A 21,005-nucleotide genomic window follows, 5' to 3' on the forward strand; every position below is an offset into this window, starting at 1 on the left:
CAAATTATATGTCCATTCCTAACTTTTAAGGCAAACAACCCTCCTTTTTTGCCAGTTTTCTGTGATAAGAGAAATTCTATACACGTAAAATGTGTATACATATCTCTTCTGCCCTGAAAAAAATAAAAACCTCAGAGTACTTTACCACTTTCAGGACTTATTGTATTTTAGGTATTTCTTTTCTTGCTATTACAAACCATGCTGTATTGCCTATATCTGCACGGAAATCAGGTCGATTCCTTGCTGTACAATTGCTAGACCAAAGATCCTATGAGAAGACTCACCCTGCCTCATGTTGAATCTGAGTTCAGAATTACATACCTGCCAAAATTAAGTTTATTCCAGGGCTTCTAATCAGTGTGAATGCATTTCGTCAGAGGTGTCTTAGCCCTTTTCATAGTTAGGGAAATGTGACAAAAACAGACATTAAAAACACTTCTTATTTCATTCCATGAAACTCTGAACAACATAGTTTAATATAATTGTTTAAGAAAATAAGTCTCTGGAATCAGATTGACTTAGATATGAAGCCCAACTTTACTTGTCATTAGCTAACTGACTATAGAAGAATTATCTCTCTGAATGTAAGATACACAGGGCAATTATGGTGGTACAACACAGGGTAAGCAATGATAGCCATTTGGGCACTGTCATTAACATTATTATTGTTAATGTGATGGTTATTATTATTATTATTATTACTGTTTTTACCTAAGGTGCCAAAGAAATCATTGCCTAAGAAAGGAAATCCAGGTCTGTTGGCTAGAACAATCATCCTAAAATCAGGATGAATCACTATAACATTTTCTCGTCCATCCACATTGGCAGAATCTGAAAAACAAAATTTCCATTTATTCTTTATTGATACTTAATAATTTTTAAGAATACCAAGTTACTGACTTTAACGTAAGTAGTCATAGTGACAAATGAATTGTAGAAAAACTTAATTGAGAAAGTTTGCTCAAGAACAAAATACTGATAAAGCATATACTAAATTCTATAAGAACTTGCACATATATGTAAATTCAAAATATATCAAAAAGCAAACCTATCCATACACTGTCTTACAATACTTAAACCTGGATTGAGATGTTAATATTCTTGAAACAAATAAAAAAGATAAAAATTCATAATGAGATACAAGGAATATCCAAGGCAAAAATCTAAACAATCTTTCCTTTTATCAGCTGTATCTCTTTGCACAGAGCATTAGAGTATGCGGCTTAAGACACCATTCCTGTTTAGGTCACACACCCTACAACCTAATTACATAAAATAAAGGTCTTGAAAACTTTGTCAATTCATTAGTCAAAAGCTGACTAGCTTCCAATTAGGGGATTCTAATATAATAAAAGAAGTAAACTCAAGTTGACTAGAGCTTGGCTTATGCACATGTTTATGGCATAAAACGAACTAAATATTACCATCACCTGGTTGATGTACATTCCAGATAGTGTCTGAGCTGCTAGTAAGAGCTTTATTATGGTTATTTTAAGAAGAACCACTTGCCATCTGGGTTTATTTAGATGTTAGCCTTAGGCTATTCAACTTTAAAACATGATGGTTGTGACACACCTGAAGTTTTGAGATGAGTCTGTAGAACCAACAGGCACAATCATTTATGTTCCCAAACAGTAATCTTTCAATGTGCCACATATGCATGTGCTAATACAAAATAATATAATAATAGTTTTAACATTTGATCCCCACGAACTTTAGTGCTATGAAAACCAGAAGTATGCAGCCATAGGCAAAATTTAATTATTCAATTAAAACAAATATGATAATAAAAATGGAGAATTTTAAAAAAAAGCAAGGATAATGAAAAAAGGTCTGGAATTGATGGCTCAAAAGAGCTTCAGGTGCTTTTATTGAAAATATCATCTACATGGAGTGTACCTCAGTAGTAGAACCCATGCTTACCATAAAGCCCTGGGTTCAGTGCCCAGCACCACAAAAACAAACAAAATGAAACAAAACAATAACAAATTCCAGTCACATACAATCATGCTTGAGTTTGGAAATTATTTTGCCCCCTCTACTTGTAGAATATCCTTCAAAAACATATCAGAAAATAGAGGGCTGCCATGAAATAATCACTCTTGAACTATGACTTCGTTTTAGCAACTCTTTCTTCCTATATCCTGTCTTCATAATACCTCTAGTACTCTCAAATTCTACTTCAAGCACAATTCTAATCTTGAGAGTCTAAAAAGATGTTAAGAGACAGTATTCACACTAATTCAAATTTTTTTCATAAACTCATGAAATTAAAATATGAGAATACTGTTATTAGTGATGAATTGAGGCAAGCTTAACAATGATAATATTGGAGGAACACTGCTGTGATGGTCAACTTGTACCTTTTGAATGGGGTCTTCTTTACACTTTTAGTTATTAGTCCTAATTTGTTTGTTCACTAGGCTATTAGATATGTATTTTCAATGGCTAGTCTTTTCAGGATACAAAAATTTGAAACTAAAAGGTACAAAATCTTCTCACATTGTGTTAGACAAACATAATATTCTTTATAGGTTAAATACGCTGATGAGATTTATATATTTTTTTCATAACAATAACAACAAAAAGGGCATGTGAAGGGAACAAGGAGATAATCTAAAATCTACTTCCTGCCATAGAAATGTGTACTGTATATGTATATAAACACAAATACATAAATATTTATATATGTGTGCATATGTATAAGCCTAGGAAATTTAATAATTATATTGAGCTAATAAGTGTTAAAATTTCAGATATTATTTTAAGTCATCTTTATTTTAAACAAATGGGATACATCTTGTTTCTCTGTACATGAAGTAGAGGCATAACATTTGTGTAACCATACATTTACATAGGGTAATAGTGTTTGATTCATTCTGTTATTTTTTCCTTCCCCCACCCCTCCCACCCCTCTTTTCCCTCTATATAGTCTCTCCTTCCTTCATTCTTGCCCCCCTCCCACCTCCCATTATGTGTCATCATCCGCTTATCAGTGATAGCATTCGTCCTCTGGTTTTTTGAGATTGGCTTATCTCACTTAGCATGATATTCTCCAATTTCATCCATTTGCCTGCAAATGCCATAATTTTATTATTCTTTATGGATGAGTAATATTCCATTGTGTGTGTGTGTATATATATATATATATATATATATATATATATATATATCCCACAGTTTCTTTATCCATTTATCAATTGAAGGGAATCTAGGTTGGTTCCACAATCTGGCTATTGTGAATTGAGCAACTATGAACATTAATGTGGCTGCATCTCTGTAGTATGCTGATTTTAAGTCCTTTGGGTATAGGCCAAGGAGTGGGATAGCTGGGTCAAATGGTGGTTCCATTCCAAGCTTTCTGAGGAATCTCCACACTGCTTTCCAGAGTGGCTGCACTAATTTGCAACCCCATCAGCAATTATGAGTGTACCTTTTTCCCCACATCCTCGCCAACACCTATTGTTGCTTGTATTCTTGATAATAGACATTATAATTGGGGTGAGATGGAATCTTAGGGTAGTTTTGATTTGCATTTCTCTTATTACTAGAGAAGTTGAACATTTTTTCATATATCTGTTGATTGCTTGTAGATCTTCTTCTGTGAAGTGTCTGTTCATTTCCTTAGCCCATTTGTTGATTGGGTTATTTGTATTCTTGGTGTAGAGTTTTTTGAGTTCTTTATAGATTCTGAAAATTAGTGCTCTATCTGAAGTATGAGTGGCAAAGATTTTCTCCTACTCTGTAGGCTCTCTTCGCATTACTGATAGTTTCCTTTGCTGAGAGAAAGCTATTTAGTTTGAATCTATCCCAGTTATTGATTCTTGCTTTTATTTCTTGTGTTATGGGAGTCCTGTTAAGGAAGTCTGATCCTAAGCCAACGTGTTGAAGATTTGAACCTACTTTTTCTTCTATAAGATGCAGGATCTTTGGTCGGATTCCAAGGTCCTTGATCTATTTCGAGTTGACTTTTGTGCAGGGTGAGAGACAGGGGTTTAGTTTCATTCTGTTGCATATGGATTTCCAGTTTTCCCAGCACCATTTGTTGAAGAGGCTATCTTTTCTCCATTGCATAATTTTGGCCCCTTTGTCTAGTACGAGAAAATTTATTTATTTGGGTTTGTGTTTGTGTCCTCTATTCTGTACCATTGATCTACCTGTCTATTTATATATGTGTGTTTATGTATAAGCCTAGCAAATTTAATAATTATATTGAGCTAATAATAAGTCTTAAAATTTCAGATATTAAAAAAATAAATCACACAAATAATGGAGAAAGGAATCCATAAAATATGTTAGTATTTTCAAGGTAGAAAAATATGACACTGATTTCTACTAATACTGCCACTGAAATTTTCAAAAATGCCTTCCTGGCTATAGAAAACAAAACTAAGGGCTCAGGAAATAACTCAGTGGTAGAATATGTGCTTAGCATACATGAGGCCTTAGCTTCAATCCCCAGCCCCTCAAAAAAGAATAAAACTGACAAAGCCAGATTTAGCTGTTACTTTTTATAAATTATTATCAACTTGGACAATTTAATTTATATTGAATTTATGCCTATTGCGTGTAAGTAAGTAGCCAGCTGTGTTAATACCAAAGATATAAAAATTGCATGTATGAAAGTAAACACTGACATTTTAATACTCACTTGCCACAATTCGTCTTCCATCTGCTAGAATCATTTCTCCATTTTCTACTAGAGTTTTCAAAATACATGTGACATTTGTTGGGGCTTTGTCTGCTTCATCTACTACCAGAACATGACCCAACTTTACTGCTTTAACCTTTGAAGACAAAAAAATTTATCTAAACAAACAAATATAAATAAATAAAAGCAACCATTCCTAAAGCTTCATCACTTAGTGCTTTGGATTTGTAATAGCTAGTTTTAAGTTACAGCTACACACTACCATACACACTAAAAGTCTGTAGCAGAGCTTAAAACAGAATTTATGTATCTCTACCAGAATCTTCACATAGTCACTAAATTGTCAACTTCACAGGAATCCTTTCATTTACCTTCAGTTTAGAATTATTCCTATGATGATGATACCCAACAAAATTTCACACCTAGAGTAGGGAGATGTAAACAAGTACAATAAATAGAGAAATCAAAGTGTCACAGAAGTTAAGAGGAGTTGAGATAACATAAGCAATTGTGTTAGAATACTGCATTTATTCTGGCTCTTAAAAAGAGTGTAAAATTTTAATATTATAATAGACCAGAATGCATGGTCCTGGAGATGTGGTATTCAAAACAAAGAGAAGCAGTGGTCAAACTGCTGGAGTATATTTATTGAAGAGTGAATATGAGTAAACTATGTTGACTGAAATAGAAGTCAAATGTAAAAAAAGAGAAACGGCACTAGAAAAGTAGATTGGGTTTCTACTACTAAGGATCTTGATTGCCAGACGAAGAAATACATACTTTCCCTCATTAAATAATGGGTTATAATTTAATATTTGTGACTTCAGACATGATAGAAATAGAGCATGGAGCTACATTTTAGGATATTTAATCTGGTAGCCATACGCAGAATAGACTAAAAGGGAATTACTACAACAATTTGGTTAAAAAGGGTTTGTTTGGGAACTTGAGTGAGGGTCAGTATTAAAAAAAACAAATAAAAAGTTTTAGACTGATCTGAGGAGTTCTGCAGAGGTAGAAAATATAGTTTGGGCAACTGTTTGAACACTAAGAGGGGAAAGGAAAAAGGAGTCTTAGGACTTGAGTGACTGTGTGAATGGTGACATGATGAAATAAAGATAAAAACTGAAAACTCTTAAAACTCTTCCCCGGGGGAGGGGGAGTAGGAAGAAATACTCAATGAATTTAAATTTTAATGTAAATATTGTTTTTAAATTGCAAGAAATATCTCATAACATCATGAACTCTAAGTTTTTCTGATTGCATAATTGTCATGAATGATTTTAAGGAAATACAGGTCATTAAATAGGTGATTTCTTTTACCACAAATATTTTATAAAGAAGTAATAAGAGATTTAAAAAAAAATCATTAAGGCTTAAAAATAAATTTTAAGGTAGAAAAAGAAAAGAAGGAGCTTTTATCCCCAACCCCATCTCTGCACAGATACAAGGAAAGTGGGGCCCAACCCAGGAGGCTTCAGGCAGGAGATCGGAGACTCACATCTCTGGGTCTGGACCACAGAGGTTCCATGATGGCTTACTGGTGCTGCATTTGTGCAGGAATTTTCTGTACACGGACACATGCCTGGTAGGCTGGAATTTCCCTAGGTCTCAAATGGCAAGCTGTGGATTGGGTCTCCCCAGCTTCCCAAAACACTAATATTTCATTAGATAAAACCACTTTATTAGATAAAGCCATTAAAAAAACTTTTTCTAGAAGTATTACCTAATTTCAAACTGTATACGTTTAAAGACTGAAAAATTTAAAAAAAAAATTCTAGAAATCAGTAGAGGACTTCTGTAGTTCCCTAAATATCTCTCCTTCTTTTTCTCTTTCTCTGACAACAGAACAGAATTTTTTAAATTCTATTTTCCCAATAACTTACATTTAAATATCTACTCCTAAAATGACACCTGAACAAGTGCATTCTGGTCTGAAATACATTAGAATCTATGGGAGATTTCTTCTACTTACTCACAGGGTGAAACACAGGTATCATTTTAAAATATTTAAAAGATTCATATAATTGGATTACTAACCAAAGGTGAGTCTTCATACACAATCAGTCCATCTTTAACTGAAGGCTGAAGAGTTAGTGTTTGTACTGTGGTGTCCCTAAGGTTAAACCAACACATTTTATAGTTAGTAAGGAAATAAACTGATGTTTGATTACAAATGAAATACCACACAGAACTTCTTTTAAAATTTTTGTTCACCATCCTGCATTTCTGAATAAAAATAAAAATGACAAGTGAAATTTTATCCAGCAACAGTATCTTGTTAAAGTAATTTAAATTAAAAGGATTTGGGAATTAATCTAGGTTTACAGATTAATCAGGTTCTTTTTCTTTACTCCTTTGTGATCATTTCATACCTCAGAATTACCTTATGAGGGTGAAACAGAGAAATTTCAAAAAATGTTTTATGTTATATATAATATATATGTTGCATATCTTGCTTAGAAGTAATTTCGGCCAAGTGCAGGTGGGATTATAGGTGCATGCCTATAATCCCAGCAACCCCAGAGGCCAAGGCAAGAGGATTACAAGATGGAGGCCAGGCTGGCAACTTAGCAAGATGCTGTATCAAAATTTAAAAATAAAATTAAAAAGATAGGGATGTAACTAAATGGTAGAATTCCCTTGGGTTCATTCCCAGCCTAGAAAATGATGATGATAATAATAATAATAATAATAATAATAATGGGATGGGCAAGTTTGGCAATAATTGGTCATTGACATGGTCAAAAACATAAAGTAAGTCTATAAATTATACTATACGGCCCAATCAGCCACCATTAGGTGCTAAAGTGTGACTCACAGCAATTCCACGAACACTAAAGAATTACTTCAAGGGATTTTAAACTTTTCTTCTAGGATTACAGTAATCCATTTTATTTTCTTAAACCATTTTCTACTATTTATCAAATATTCCTTTAATTGAGAATCTTCAAATGTATTAATAGTGACTTATCTTGATGTTATAATCCTCTTTCCTGATGAGATATGGAGGCTGTATTACTTATGGATATTTCTTTTAAGTGTGCACAGAAGCTGTAGGTATTAGGTAGGTTCAAACACTTGAGGGGATCAATTTAATATCATTATCTTCTACATATTCTGCACTTAAAAAATGAAAATGCTATGGCCAGCAGGATTATATCACAGAGAATTAGAACTACTTTTAAAATGTGAGTAGCACCTTTCTTTGGAAGAGTTCAAAACTGTCTTTTCAAATGACCCTACCATTTAGTCAAAGTAAAATGTATAATATGCACATGAAACTTTTATCCAAATGCCAATTTTACTACCATCTATGAAAATTATAAAATGTGTATCTATTTTTTTAAAAAGTAATATCACATATCAATCAAAAAGTAAATTTAACATAGCACTCAAATCTTTTTTTTTTTTTTTTAATCAAAACAAATTCAATCAAAATCAGTTAATTGCTTTGAGAGGCAGTTGGGGTAGTGGAAAGAGAACTCTGGAGTCAGACCAATCAGCAAATTTTCCTTCTGGTCACTTGCTAGTTATATGATCCTGGGTAAGTACTAAGATCTTCCCAGGAAGACTGCTGAAGGAATGCTTGGAAAGTCCCAGGAAGACTGCTGAAGGAATGCTTGGAAATGCTTCCCATGATATGTGGAAGGCAGCAGGAGTACAATAACATGCCAGTGTTAATCATTTGTTGTTACTGTTATTGCTCTTGTAGTGACTGAATTTCCTACCCCAAATTCTACTTTATCTTCAGGCATTTTTTAGCATCAACAGAACTTCTTGAAAGTCTCTTCCCTGACTCTCTGAAGACCACAGTATGTGCTCTTGCTGTACATTCCCTTTGAGCCCTGATCTCCCCCCTCAATCCTTAACACACTATATTGCAATTATTTATTTTAATATCTATCTTTCTACACTGACTAGAGGATCTAAAATATAGAATATCTCTATTATTTTGCTTCCGACCCCAGTATTTCGATGTCTGGTTTATGAGGGGAATTCAATTTGTTTAAATGAAATATGATAAAGGGTAAAAACACTACATTTTGATTTATAGTGCAGAATACCATATACAGATTTCCAAATTTATTGGATTATAAAACTTTTTTTTTTTAATAACAGAAAATCTGGAAACCACTCTAGTAAATGCTGGGTTATATTAAGGCTGACTCTGAGAGGAAAGGAAGGTCCTATTCACCTGTAAGTCTCTATTAGAAAGTACAGTCATTTTGAGAAGGTACACTTGAGGTAGATCAGTCATGGAACTGAGAGTAGATGGTTTAATGTCTATTCTGACCTCCAGTTGAGTTGAATTTGAGACTTAGTAATGTAGCAGGTAACTTTTTTTTTTTTTTTTTTTTTGTATCAGGGATTGAAGCCAGGGGAACTTGACCACTGAGCCACATACTCAGTTCTTTTTATTCTATTTTTTAAATTTTGAGACAAGGTCTAAGTTGCTTAGAGTCTTGCTAAATTGCTGAGGCTGGCTCTGAATTTACAATCCTCCTGCCTCACCCTCCTGAGCACTGGGATTACAGATGTGCACCACCACTCCAGGCTAGTGAGTAACTTTTACGTTAAAGTCCTTACTCATCAGGCCCTAAGCAGGTATGTTGACAATGTAATTATTGACATTTATAATTTCTAGACTATCTGCCTTATTTACACATAGCTTGGAAAGATTCTTGCTTTAACTTGAACAAATGGTGATTGGTTTCTTTTGTTAATTCTCTTGAGATCTGGCTGAGTGCTATTCCTAACCCCTCTTCCAAGCTGCCACCCTCATGACACCAGCCCTCAGGGTACTTAGCACCTGTCCCCATGATATACTGCTTCCTACACTTTACAAAAAATCCATTTCAAAGAATGATTCTTTTACTCTCCCTAAAAAATCAAATTAAAATATGTCTAAAATAAAGCCCTGGGAAATGTTAAGGAAAGTGAAAATATGTTGTGACAACTTATTGGTCCTTATCAACTTTTGGTATGGATAAAATATTTCTAGGGCAATGTTATATAATCATATATCCATTTTCTATAATAATAGGACTTAAAACTTTACTGTTGGAAAACTTTATACTGCCCTTTGTTAACATAGTTAATTTTTAGAGTTCTGAACTAATCAAGAATAGAGTTTACTCACTTAAATTCACTGTTAATATTCTAGCAATGGAGAAGGTGGTGGGTGATGAAAGGAAAAAGATATGTTCACACAGATTTTTATAGCAATGCAACGATTTCTTACCTTAGCTCTCATATATTTAATGGGCAACAACATGATACCTTCCAGGACCAAAAAAGAAAAAGGAACTCTTGCGTCATTGTCAGTAGGAAGGAAATTCAGTTGTTACATTAATAATTATAGTGCTTCACAGCAGATTAAGAACAGTAAATTCAAGCTGAATTCTAATTTTAAAAAGGCAAATGAAACTGCTCTATAACACTTGGATTCTGATAGCATACAACTCGTAAAATTAGATTTCTCAAAAGACTTTCGTGCTAGAAATAAAAACCATATGTTTCAGGGAACAAGCACAAATCAGATGATTTCCAAAAGAGACTAAAATGTAGACAAATACAAATAGGAAACATAGTTTTCAGTGGGGTAGTCTGCAAGAAATAGGAACTTATGGAATAAGAGTGGATTTCTTCTCTTCTTATTATTGATCATTTCATTTTGCACATCAAAGAAAAAGCAAAGACTAGTAACATAGTGAAATGATACTGAGCTTAAAATTGGTTGGCTTGCATTTTGGTTAGTTACCCCGATTATATAAGGGTGGAAAATAATATGCTACCCTCTGCATAGTATGTAATACAAGAAAAAAGACATTCTATAAACTATATACTTCAACTTAATAAGGGAAAAAGTGCTTACTATTGTTGTGATGGTGTATGCATAGATTCTTAGAGACAATATGATTCTTTTTAAAAAGCATTTCATTAAAATCATTACTTTGCATTCATCACTTTCTTTGATCAAAGATATTAACTCTCCACACAAAAAACAATGACTTTAAGAGAATATTTTACTGCAATTTCAATTCTATTTTGACTTTGTTTCTCTCAATAGCAACTTTGAAATATTGGCTAGTAACAATTTAGTCAACAATTTCAACTAAATCAAGGAGAAGAAAAGTCGAAATACATCTTTGTCACATTTTTTTTAGCTTAAGGTTTAATAAAGAGATGGTTTTCCAGTTACCAGTAATGCTTAATGAATTAATTAGCTAATAGTTGACATTTACACTATAACCAATTGTTTCTACAGCTGTCCCATCAGTTAAAGTCTGTGTCAATAAAGGACTGTTCAAAGAAATGTCATGTTCAACTATTTTTTCTATTAGCCCTGTGATTTTATTGTTTTTTTAAATTGGAGTTACTGCTGTTCAGTAATAACTTACAGTGATTCCAGATGCAATTAAAATATGTAAAGACCAAGTTTTTGTTAAAATAAGGAAACAAAATTAGCCTTTAAAGAGCAAGCACAATCTGTTCTGTAATAGTGCATGTAAAGGTACTTTAATATCTTCTAATTAATGAAGGAGCAAAAGATCTCAAAATAATGTTCATTTTGAGTATGATATTTTAATGAGTATATTTTAGTAGATTGATTTTGGTTTGATTTTCTTTTAGGGAGAAAATTAATAGATCAATCTAAGAGTGAAGGAAGAACAAAGACACAAGAGTTTCAAGCTGCAAACAAAAATTTCCTTTATAATTCATTAAAATAAAAATGGCTATAGTAATATTCCATTCAAAAATATGAGTCAAACATGAGAAAAGACAGAAGAATATAGATCAAAGGAGGCACCAAGCAGATATTTGCTTATTATTTGAAACAAAGGGAGTGATTATAAAAATAGAACTAAATGATATTTTTAACTAGTAAGATGTAAGCATAATATATCTTATTGAGAAGTAAATATGTCTTATTGAGAAGTAAATATTGTCAAAAGATATGTTTCAAGTGAAGAAGAGTTCATGATATCATCAAAAATATAATTCTGACAATGCTCATTTAAAAATAATGAAATAAAGGTGAAGAACACCAATAATTATTAATAAAACAGGAGAGTGGTACTTAAGACAAAGGTAAAACAAACAAGTTTAAGAATTAATTATTTACAAACATTCTAGGTTCTGTGCTGAATAGGGACACATAACTCCACCCTCTACCTGCAAATGACAAATTGATTTTGCCATACAAGGGAAGAAACTTCCTCAGTCCCTCAAATGAATACAGTCCTTGTTATGAGCAGTGCTGCCATTCAACTCAAAAAAAGAAGACACAAAATAAGGCTATGGTTAACTGTAGTGTTAGTTAAAAAACCAGCAATGGACTAAGTTTGAATACATTTAGTTTGGTCAATCAACTACTTAAAGCCCAAGGTTACTCACCTCTACCAACAGAAATAACATAAAATATATGAGAAAATATAACAGCAGAAAGTAAGAAACATAAAAGGAAAGCAAAAGAGTGAGAAGGAGAAAGAGTATTATATATACAGTGCTTTGAATGTTTTGAATGCTTTGAAGGAAAAGCCCTTTTAGAAAGATAAGCAAAATATTATTTCTGGTAAAGTGCCTGAAAACCCCAGCTTTTAAAACAATTGTTTTGGAGGACACATAGTTTATTTAGTAGTCAATCACTCACCACTAATATGCTAAAATGCAAAAAAATCCTAACAAACTACAAAGAGAAGGAAGGAGATAATATCTATGGAAGGAAGTCTACTGGGATTCATCACTTCGCAATTCAGAGGTAGGTGCTTGCTGGGAAAGCAGGTAGAAATTAGTTACCGCAAAACAGTTGCCCGATGATAGCTAATCATTTCAAAACATGCTTAGTTTTCAAAAGCTACTTGCCTCTACCATGTCTCCTAAAGACTACTATATTAACACTATTTTAAAAGAAATTCTTCCAATATTCAAAGCCATGATGATAAATCTTGAATTTTCTCTGAAAATTTTATGTTATTAAGTTTTTAGGAATAAAAACAAATCTATTAAAAAGGTAAAAAGGAAAATTGAACATTTTATCTTTACTCTGAAAACTAGCTTTCCAGCTTGGTTAAGGTATCGGGACTCAAGATGATCTAATTTCTTTGAAGGAACTTCCTCTTTTCCAGAAAAAAATAAAAGACAGTGTTCTTTATTTGAATAGAAAAATGGGTATTCAAATCAGTTTGTAAAGGGAAAAAGAAGGATGAAATGAAGATAAAAATACAAAGTTGTGCACACAGAGGCAACCAGAGGTAAGGATGATAAATATTTTGACCATTAGACAAATCTTTATTAGAAAATAGACCATAAAACAATTTATAAATTGGGTAACAACATAAAAATATGATACAGTTAAAATTAGTAAATGACCATTTTTTCATATCATGACATGTTGAATGATTTTCACATCATTCAACAAATATTTATTGAACATATAGTAACACAGATTGCTTTAGATACTGGAGGAGTATATTTTTTTTCTTTTTTTTTTAATTGTAAACAAATGGGATACATGTTGTTTCTCTGTTTGTACACTGAGTCAAGGCATACCATTTGTGTAATCATAAATTTACATAGGGTAATGTTGTTTGATTCATTCTGTTATTTTTTTTCCCTTCCCCCCCACCCCTCCCACCCCTCTTTTCCCTCTATACAGTCCTTCCTTTGGAGGAGTATTTGTGAACAAAAAAAGTAAAAATTTCTTCCAGCAATGAGTTTACATTCATATAGCACTTAAAGGAACTTTTCTTACCATACTAATAACGTATTACTTTGAGTACAGAATGAACTATATATCTTGCATGATATTAAGTATCAAAAGATGTTTTACAATAGGCAATTAAATTCAAAGAAATAAAATTAAAACACATTTTTAATGATTAAGACAGAGAATAAAGTATCCTGCTGCTAAAGTCTGCCTGAAGAGATGTGTTCTCCATAGAGTTGGTTAAGCATGTCTCTTGGTTAATAACCCAAAATATATATTTGATGTAATACATATTGACTAAAACTTACAATTTAAGTTGAAATTTACACAATATTATTTGATATACTATAATCCATGAATTATTTTACTTCATTTGCTTTTTTATCAACTGGAAAAAATTTACAATGCTCTGGTTTTAAATTAACCAGACTTTAGTCACCCAGGTTAAACAGAAAACAGGGTATAAATAAGTGAGTACTTTATTTAGGAAACTCTTAAAGGAAATCTGTCTTTACATTTTTTATAATTTTCCTATTTATTAGGTTTTTATGACAGATTCTTGTCTGAAAAGGTACTACTACATCATAGGAAAGATGATGAATACTGCTTTTAGCACCAAAAATTAAGATTCACTTCAATCCCACTCTCTCTTCAAGGGCAATTTTAATCACAAAAGAAAAGGCATAGCTATCTGAGGAATTAGAAGGCAGAGTACTAAAGCAGTCCCTAAACACATTTCTTTGTCACCTTATGTTTTACATCAAAGTATAAGGTAGGTTTTGAAGACTTCCATAATATATCCAGTTTGTTTCAATACAAAAATGTACAAGTCACGACTGTGGATATAACAAGAAGTTGTTGTCCTGAGTCAGTGCCCTCTGGAAACTTGGTTGAAATAAAGATAGCTCACACTGCATAGCAAGTTCAGCATCTGGATGCTTTTTTTGTTCTGGTATCTATCACATTGTTTCTTGAACACTGAATTGAATGAGTGACTATAAATTGCAATTATTTTTTTCACTGATTTATGAAGTATATCAGGGTAATCACTGAGGCTAGCCCCAAAAATAATGCTGAAAAGATGGTATGTGCAGCATTTTCTGACTTCTACTGGTAGACACTTCAACAACTATACCTTTTAAAGATTTCACATAGCTTATGTCATACTGGGAATGAAAAGTTCACTCATTCCCTGAGCTATCTTTTGCAATCTCTCAGGATGAACCTGAGATATGGTTCATTTGACCTGTTCTCTTATTTGAATTTAGATATTATTGCTGTTTATTTAAGTTAGTCGGGACATCTTCAAAACCATACCCAAAAGAAGAAAATAAGTACTTAATACATTGATGTAAAAAACAAACAAGAAATAGGTAATTGTGCAATGTTACTGAAATGTCAACCTTCTCCATGAGGCCTTCCCTGGCAATCCATTTAAAATTGTTAGTCCCTGGCTTCCCTCCCTGCTTTATTTTCCCCCATAATTCTTTCCAATATCTGACAAAGAACTTATTTCATTATCTCATTATTTCTCTGTCTTACCAGCAACTAGAGCATAACATGAATGCTGCTTTTGTTCCCTGGTAAATCACTCAGGCTTAGAAGAGTATGCATTCAATAATGCTGCTCAGATGAATGCATTTCAGCTCCTTCAATCATATACCCTAAGGCCAGACTGAGTTATTGGAAGTACCTTAAGCATCATGTATGTTTCCTCTTTTCTGAAGTTTTCTCTTCCTTTTTATCTATGCCTGACATACTCTTAAAGGCCCATTCCTTTAATGTTCAGATCAAATGTTGCCCCCTTTTAGAAGCACCCCAACTAATTGTTCCATAGAAAATACTCTACACTTAAGATGAATTTCAGCTGTTAATATGATTGTCTGTCTCACTAGGCATAACTTCTACAGAAACGAGTACAATAACATCACCATGTAGGCAGCAATAAATGCTTGCTCAAAATTAATGAATACACGAGTGTATTTAAATAAACATTAATTATGTACTTCTAATGTATAAAGCAGATTATTAGGCATGAAGTGTTATAAATTAATAATTCATGTATAACAGGAAGTACACATGACAGGGAGACAGAAGACAATTAAATCTAATTCATGTCAGAAGTGATGATGGCTATAAAAACAAAAATATCAAAATAGAGTTCAATGTAAACTCACAGGAGAAGTAAGCAATTCTGACTGAAGAGGACAGAACTGTAACAATAAAATCTGATTTTATCTGCCAGTGATGCGTAGAAGATGTATCCAGGCAGAGCAACAGTCAAATGTAGAGCAGTCCGGAGATACAAGAGAAGTTCCAGGGAACACCTAGTTACCCAATGTGCCCACAATATAGTTGTGTGGAAGGAAGAGAGCTGGATAGATAGGGTAAGTCCAGAATGTATGGAGTCTTAAATTCCATAATTGAGTTTGACTTTCATTTAATGAAAAATATGAAGCCACTGGAGGACCAACCATCTATCCATTTCAGAGGGAAGACTTTCTAAATGGATGTCTGAAAGGCGGATTAAAAGGAAGACATTGCATTTATTCATTTGTGTAACACATGTTTATGAAACATTGGCTATACTCTAGACATCATAGTAGCAGTAAGCAGTGACATATCCCTGCCCATAAAGAGAGCAAGTGATCCATGGAGGAGGAGAGATGGGAACATGTAACTGTGATAAAGAATGACAGGTATACTAGCAGAGCCTATTATATGTCAGTAGCCCTAAACTTAACCATCAATACAAGTTCTTTTGGAAAAGACACATTCTAAAATTTGTAAATATGGCAACAACAACTACAAAATGATCTAACAGTAAAAAAAATACCTTTAAAACACTCTTAGTTTTTATTTTGTACCAATACAAAAAAAAAGTTTTGTTCTCACTAAAAATTAAAGGTGGTTATTTGAGGGAAAGCAATGAGATTGATACACTTTATTATCTGTGTGATTTAAAGTTCAAGCCCTAAATTCAGTTTATTTTAATAGCTAAAAAACGGTTCACAAGGACAACTACATAGAACCAAATGACAGAAGGCCAAAATTGACTGCACCACCTAGAACTCAACATGTAATTTTTCATCTCATTTATTAAACACAGAAAGTTTTCTTCGCTCCCCACTTGAAAAAACACTTTGTACAAATGGTAACATGAAGAAAGGAAACATCTACTTGTAAAAGAGAAAGAGAAAAAAAGGTCTAAGAAATTTTCCTACTAGAAAAGACTTTGATTTGCATTTTGAAGAAAAAGTAGGAGTCTTCCAGGCAGACCTGATAGGAAATTCCAAACTGCATATGTTAAGTTATGGAGTCATGAATATGTATGTAGAGCCATAGGCAGTGGATGAACCATAAGAATGTGGGAGAGAACAGGTGGAAGCAAGACAAGTGAAACAAATGATGTTCAAACTCAGGAGTGAGGACTTGATACTGCTGGTAGTGGGAGTCACTGAAGGTTTCTGAGCAGGACAGCAAGTGATCAGCTTCATTGTTTGGAACAATGTGGGGACATAGAAAGAAGATGAGGGTTAAGGTCTTAACCAAGAGGCTACTGCAACAGTCCAGGTAAGAGATGAGGAAAGGACTAATTCTTAGTAATACCAAGCTGATACCCATGACTCTATTCCCACAGTGTTAGACCTAGCTAGTTCTGGTAATTTTGGCTATTGACTAGAGTCCTATTCAAGACTATCACTAGCCCAAGTTCTTACAACTTTCTATAGTTACTGTGATCAAAAGGTCTGGCTATTATTTCTGTTACAGATCCATCTTCTATATTAGGTCAGTAGACCTGCTGAGTCTCTAGAAAAGGCAGAGTGGTTGAAAGCCAGAATATTTTACTGCAAATCCCATCACAATTATAAAAATAGTCACCACTGCCAAACTTAGAAGTGTTTGAGTTCTATTTCTCAATTAGTCTCCCATTTACTCCCTATCACATTACCCTTTAAAGTCTTGTACATCACTTTCTTTTCTTTTTGGAATGGGAATTGAACCCAGGGGCACTTTATTACTGAGTTACATCCTCAACCCTTTTTGTTTGTTTGTTTTTATATTGAGATAGGCTCTTACTAAGTTGCTTAGGGCCTTGCTAAGTTGCTGAGGCTGGCCTCAAACTAGTAATCCTTCTGCCTCTGCCCCCCAAGTCAGTGGGATTATGGGCATGGACCACTGTACTTGGCTATCATTTTCATTTTAGCATTTTTCCTGTTGAGTGCATTACTTTTTTATTATACATCTTCTCACTACTAGAAAGAAATATTCATGGCAGCAGTGACCTTTGTCTATCCTATTCATTGTTGTGTTCTACAGTTCCAAAACAGTGCTAAGGACACAACAGAAACTCAATATAGGGTTGCTATAGTAGATGCCGTTGGTGCTCTACCAAGATCTCCTTTACCAGGGTGAAGTGATCCTCCAGCTATTTCAGCATTGATGTATAAAAGCTTACAACTAAACTTTTCTTCCCTCCACCAGTGGGAGCTACCTCCTGGAGATATACCAATTAAGGGTGCTCCCTGCCCTCTTTCTCAGGGTGCAGTCCTTAACCAGTGACGTACTGATATGGGAGCTGAAACTGTTGGCTGTCTTGTTTCCAGGTGAGATAATGGAGTAGTACCATTCACACTCCAGAGCTCCCTGTGAAGAGGCTGAGGCCAGGGATACATTTAGAACCACCTAATTTGTTCAATCTTGTACTGATTTCTTTACTTCCCTTTTGGTCTCATCTAAAGTCCCTCTCAAATCACTTATACAAACATTCTGATCTCTGGCTCAAGAGATCTGCTTCAAGAGAATCTGATCTAAGATACTTGTTGACTGACTGAATGAATGAATGATTAAAGGTAAATGCAGAAACAATTCTTAGGTTTTTCAGCAAAGCTCTTTATTCATCCTGCATAAAACATTATAGATAAATTTCAATTCACAGAAGTTTCATAGCAGAATATTGAACCTAGAAATTGCCTTAAACACCACCCTATTTACTAATTTGAAGAACTTTGGGCTGTCCCTTCTGCTTATTTTGTCACTGTTGCCACCATTTGAAGAATCTGGCTATAGCAATACCTATCTTATAAGGACAAAAGTATTTTCAATATAAATGAATAAAAAGACACTTTGGAGGTATTGGATACTAGATCAAGAAACTTCTTCACTCTTTCTGCTCACTTAAGGAAACTGTAGCTGGTACCAACTAGAAAGGCCCAAGTGAGTCACCAGGATTAAGTGGTAGAGACCTTATGTTAAGCCTATCTGAGATGGGAACAATTCTAACACTGAGTTTATCCCATATTTGTATAAGGAATAAAAAATTTTTAATTCTTACATCATCAGAATATCCCCAATTTTATAATAGGAATCAGTGTGAAATAATAAATTTTAACCAAAATTGTCCTGTGAGGAAAAAAAAAAAAAGATTAGAATTTATAAAGTAAACTTATAATAGTGACTGAGTTGAGGAAGGGGATACAATTTTGAAAGTAGTAAAGGAAATGTCATCTATAATTATAGCAATTCATTTCTGGAAAAGGAAGCAAAGAATCAAATTTGGAAAAATATGAGCAGTTATTAAATCTGGTTGATAAATTTGGGTCTGTGTTATATATTTGTATTTACATTTTTGGGATTTTTAAAAGTTTTTCTCAAACTAAAAAAGCACATAAGACGTGAAAGGCATGTAATAGGATCTAGTAGCAAGGGATATAACAAAACTAAGAAAAAAACACAGTGTCAATGGTTCTCAAGCTTCTTAAGCTTGTGATTTAGAAAATAAAAATGAAAATGAATCCCACAGACTCCTCACTGTTTCTAGTCATCTTTTTCAGAACAGCCTAGAGCATGCCACTTGCTGCTATCTCCAGTTTCAGGATTTTATCTGTAATTCTGACTCACCAACCTCTCTAACACACAAATTAGAAGCCATCAAAAAGCAACATTTTAATGAGCATGCTTCAAGAAAGCACATCATTGGAGCAGTCTCTGCTTGGGAGGAATACCCCTTAATAAACCACAAGAATTACTCTGATTAGTGTTTTTATGAATCTCCTGGTTGAGAACAGTGCTAGTTTGTTTATGACACAGTTCAGAGGAAGGGATGTGACTGGAAGTAAAAGTTTAATGATCTGGAGAAACAGTAAAGAAAAAGAAAATGAAGTGAAGATATTTCTTTTGACAGAAAATATAAAAATATGGAATAATTAGCCAAGGGAAAATAATACAGAAAAGACTTGGAAAGCCTTAGGAGCATAAGGCTAGAATTTAACACATCAAGTTATTATATACAGACTGAGGTACAGAATAAAAAAGCTGGTGATCAACAGTTCTGTCACACAGGTTAAAACTACAGTAAAGTACTTACTATCCTCACCACTCTACTGTCTGATTTAGCACAATGAAGTGAAGTAGCAGCATGATGCAGTGGTTAGAGCACAAGGCTGAAGCCAGAACGTATGAAATCAGCCATTTAACCTTAGCCAAGTTCTTTAACCTCTGTGTGCCTCAGAGCTTCATCTGCCAAACAGAGATAGCAATGGTATGGATCTCATAGACTTGTGGTCAGCAGTAACAAGTTATAATTTGAAATCAGTAACAGTTATAATTTGAAATCAGGCACTTACAACAGTGCCTGACATAACAGCTACCATGTAAACGTTTGTTAAATAAAGAAAACAATACAGAAATTTAAATGTATTTGGAGGTCAACCAGAGAAGAGTCAAAATTATTATAAACCTAAAGATCTACACAGAAAAACATGAGGCAGTGGCACAATTCATTTTGTTAAAAAGAGGCAGTAGAAGGCATTCTTACTGGGAGAACTACTGTCCAACTGCTGATAAAAATGTTTCCAAAACAGCTTTTTCAAATTCATAATAGGGAAGAAGTTGCAGGAAGAGGACCCTGGATGTTTTGTGTGGCAGCTGTCATTTGACACATTGACAGGTCCCTATTACTTTAATCAGGGTTAAGGATGTCATAATGGCTCGATAATAATGTTTTCCATGAGACTTCAGAAAAGCTTTGACTTCTCCTGTTTTCTACCAGATAGTTTTGTCTGCTGGGATTTTGTGAATTTCAAAATTTTGTGCTGTCACACTCAGTTTTCTTCAGCCTGAGGAAAGCCTGGTGTGTTGATTATGCTGTGCTTTGAAAAGCATGTCATTATTTATTCCAGGATATGTGATTTTAAGATGGGCAAGAGGAGAGTTTTGCATTCAGTTTGCCACGTACTTTACCTTATCTGGTTTTACAAAAGAAAATAGCATAAAAAATGTTAGGAGAAAAGCAAATGTTTTAAGAATAACATTCTAATAACATTTTAACTATCTCAGCTGGTTGGAGTACTTACATAACAGTCACTACTGGAATCCATGCATAGATAAGAAACTTGGCTCCACACTGAAGTAGCCTGTGGCTGATCACAGTAAGGATGGCTGATCACAGGGGAACTTGAGCAGCAAGTTCCAGATAAATTAACTCATACCAAGTAATTTCAACAAATACTTAGTGGCATCCACTGTGTATTGAGAACTACACAAAGTGCTTGCCTCGTGATAAGGGAATTCCTCTTAACTTCTCTTTTCCCCTCTCCTTCTACAATACTTATTAACAATTGTAAAATCAGCCATTTATAC

At 33.7% G+C, this 21,005-nt stretch overlaps 1 protein-coding gene across 2 annotated transcripts in view; it reads right to left on the bottom strand.

Moving 5' to 3' along the window:
* The window catches only part of VWA8 (von Willebrand factor A domain containing 8), a 718,869-nt gene that overhangs the window by 462,233 nt on the left and 235,631 nt on the right, over positions 1-21,005 (bottom strand). For both annotated transcript variants that reach the window (XM_079136497.1, XM_079136496.1), the window contains exons 22-24: positions 6,692-6,767; positions 4,652-4,787; positions 712-831 (exon numbers count right to left, since the gene is read on the bottom strand). In XM_079136497.1, coding sequence (XP_078992623.1) covers positions 712-831; positions 4,652-4,787; positions 6,692-6,767 — 332 coding nt within the window. The remainder of the gene's footprint in view (positions 1-711; positions 832-4,651; positions 4,788-6,691; positions 6,768-21,005) is intronic.

This window comes from Sciurus vulgaris (genome assembly GCF_902686455.1).
Source record: "Sciurus vulgaris genome assembly, chromosome: 4".
Taxonomy (NCBI): domain Eukaryota; kingdom Metazoa; phylum Chordata; class Mammalia; order Rodentia; family Sciuridae; genus Sciurus; species Sciurus vulgaris.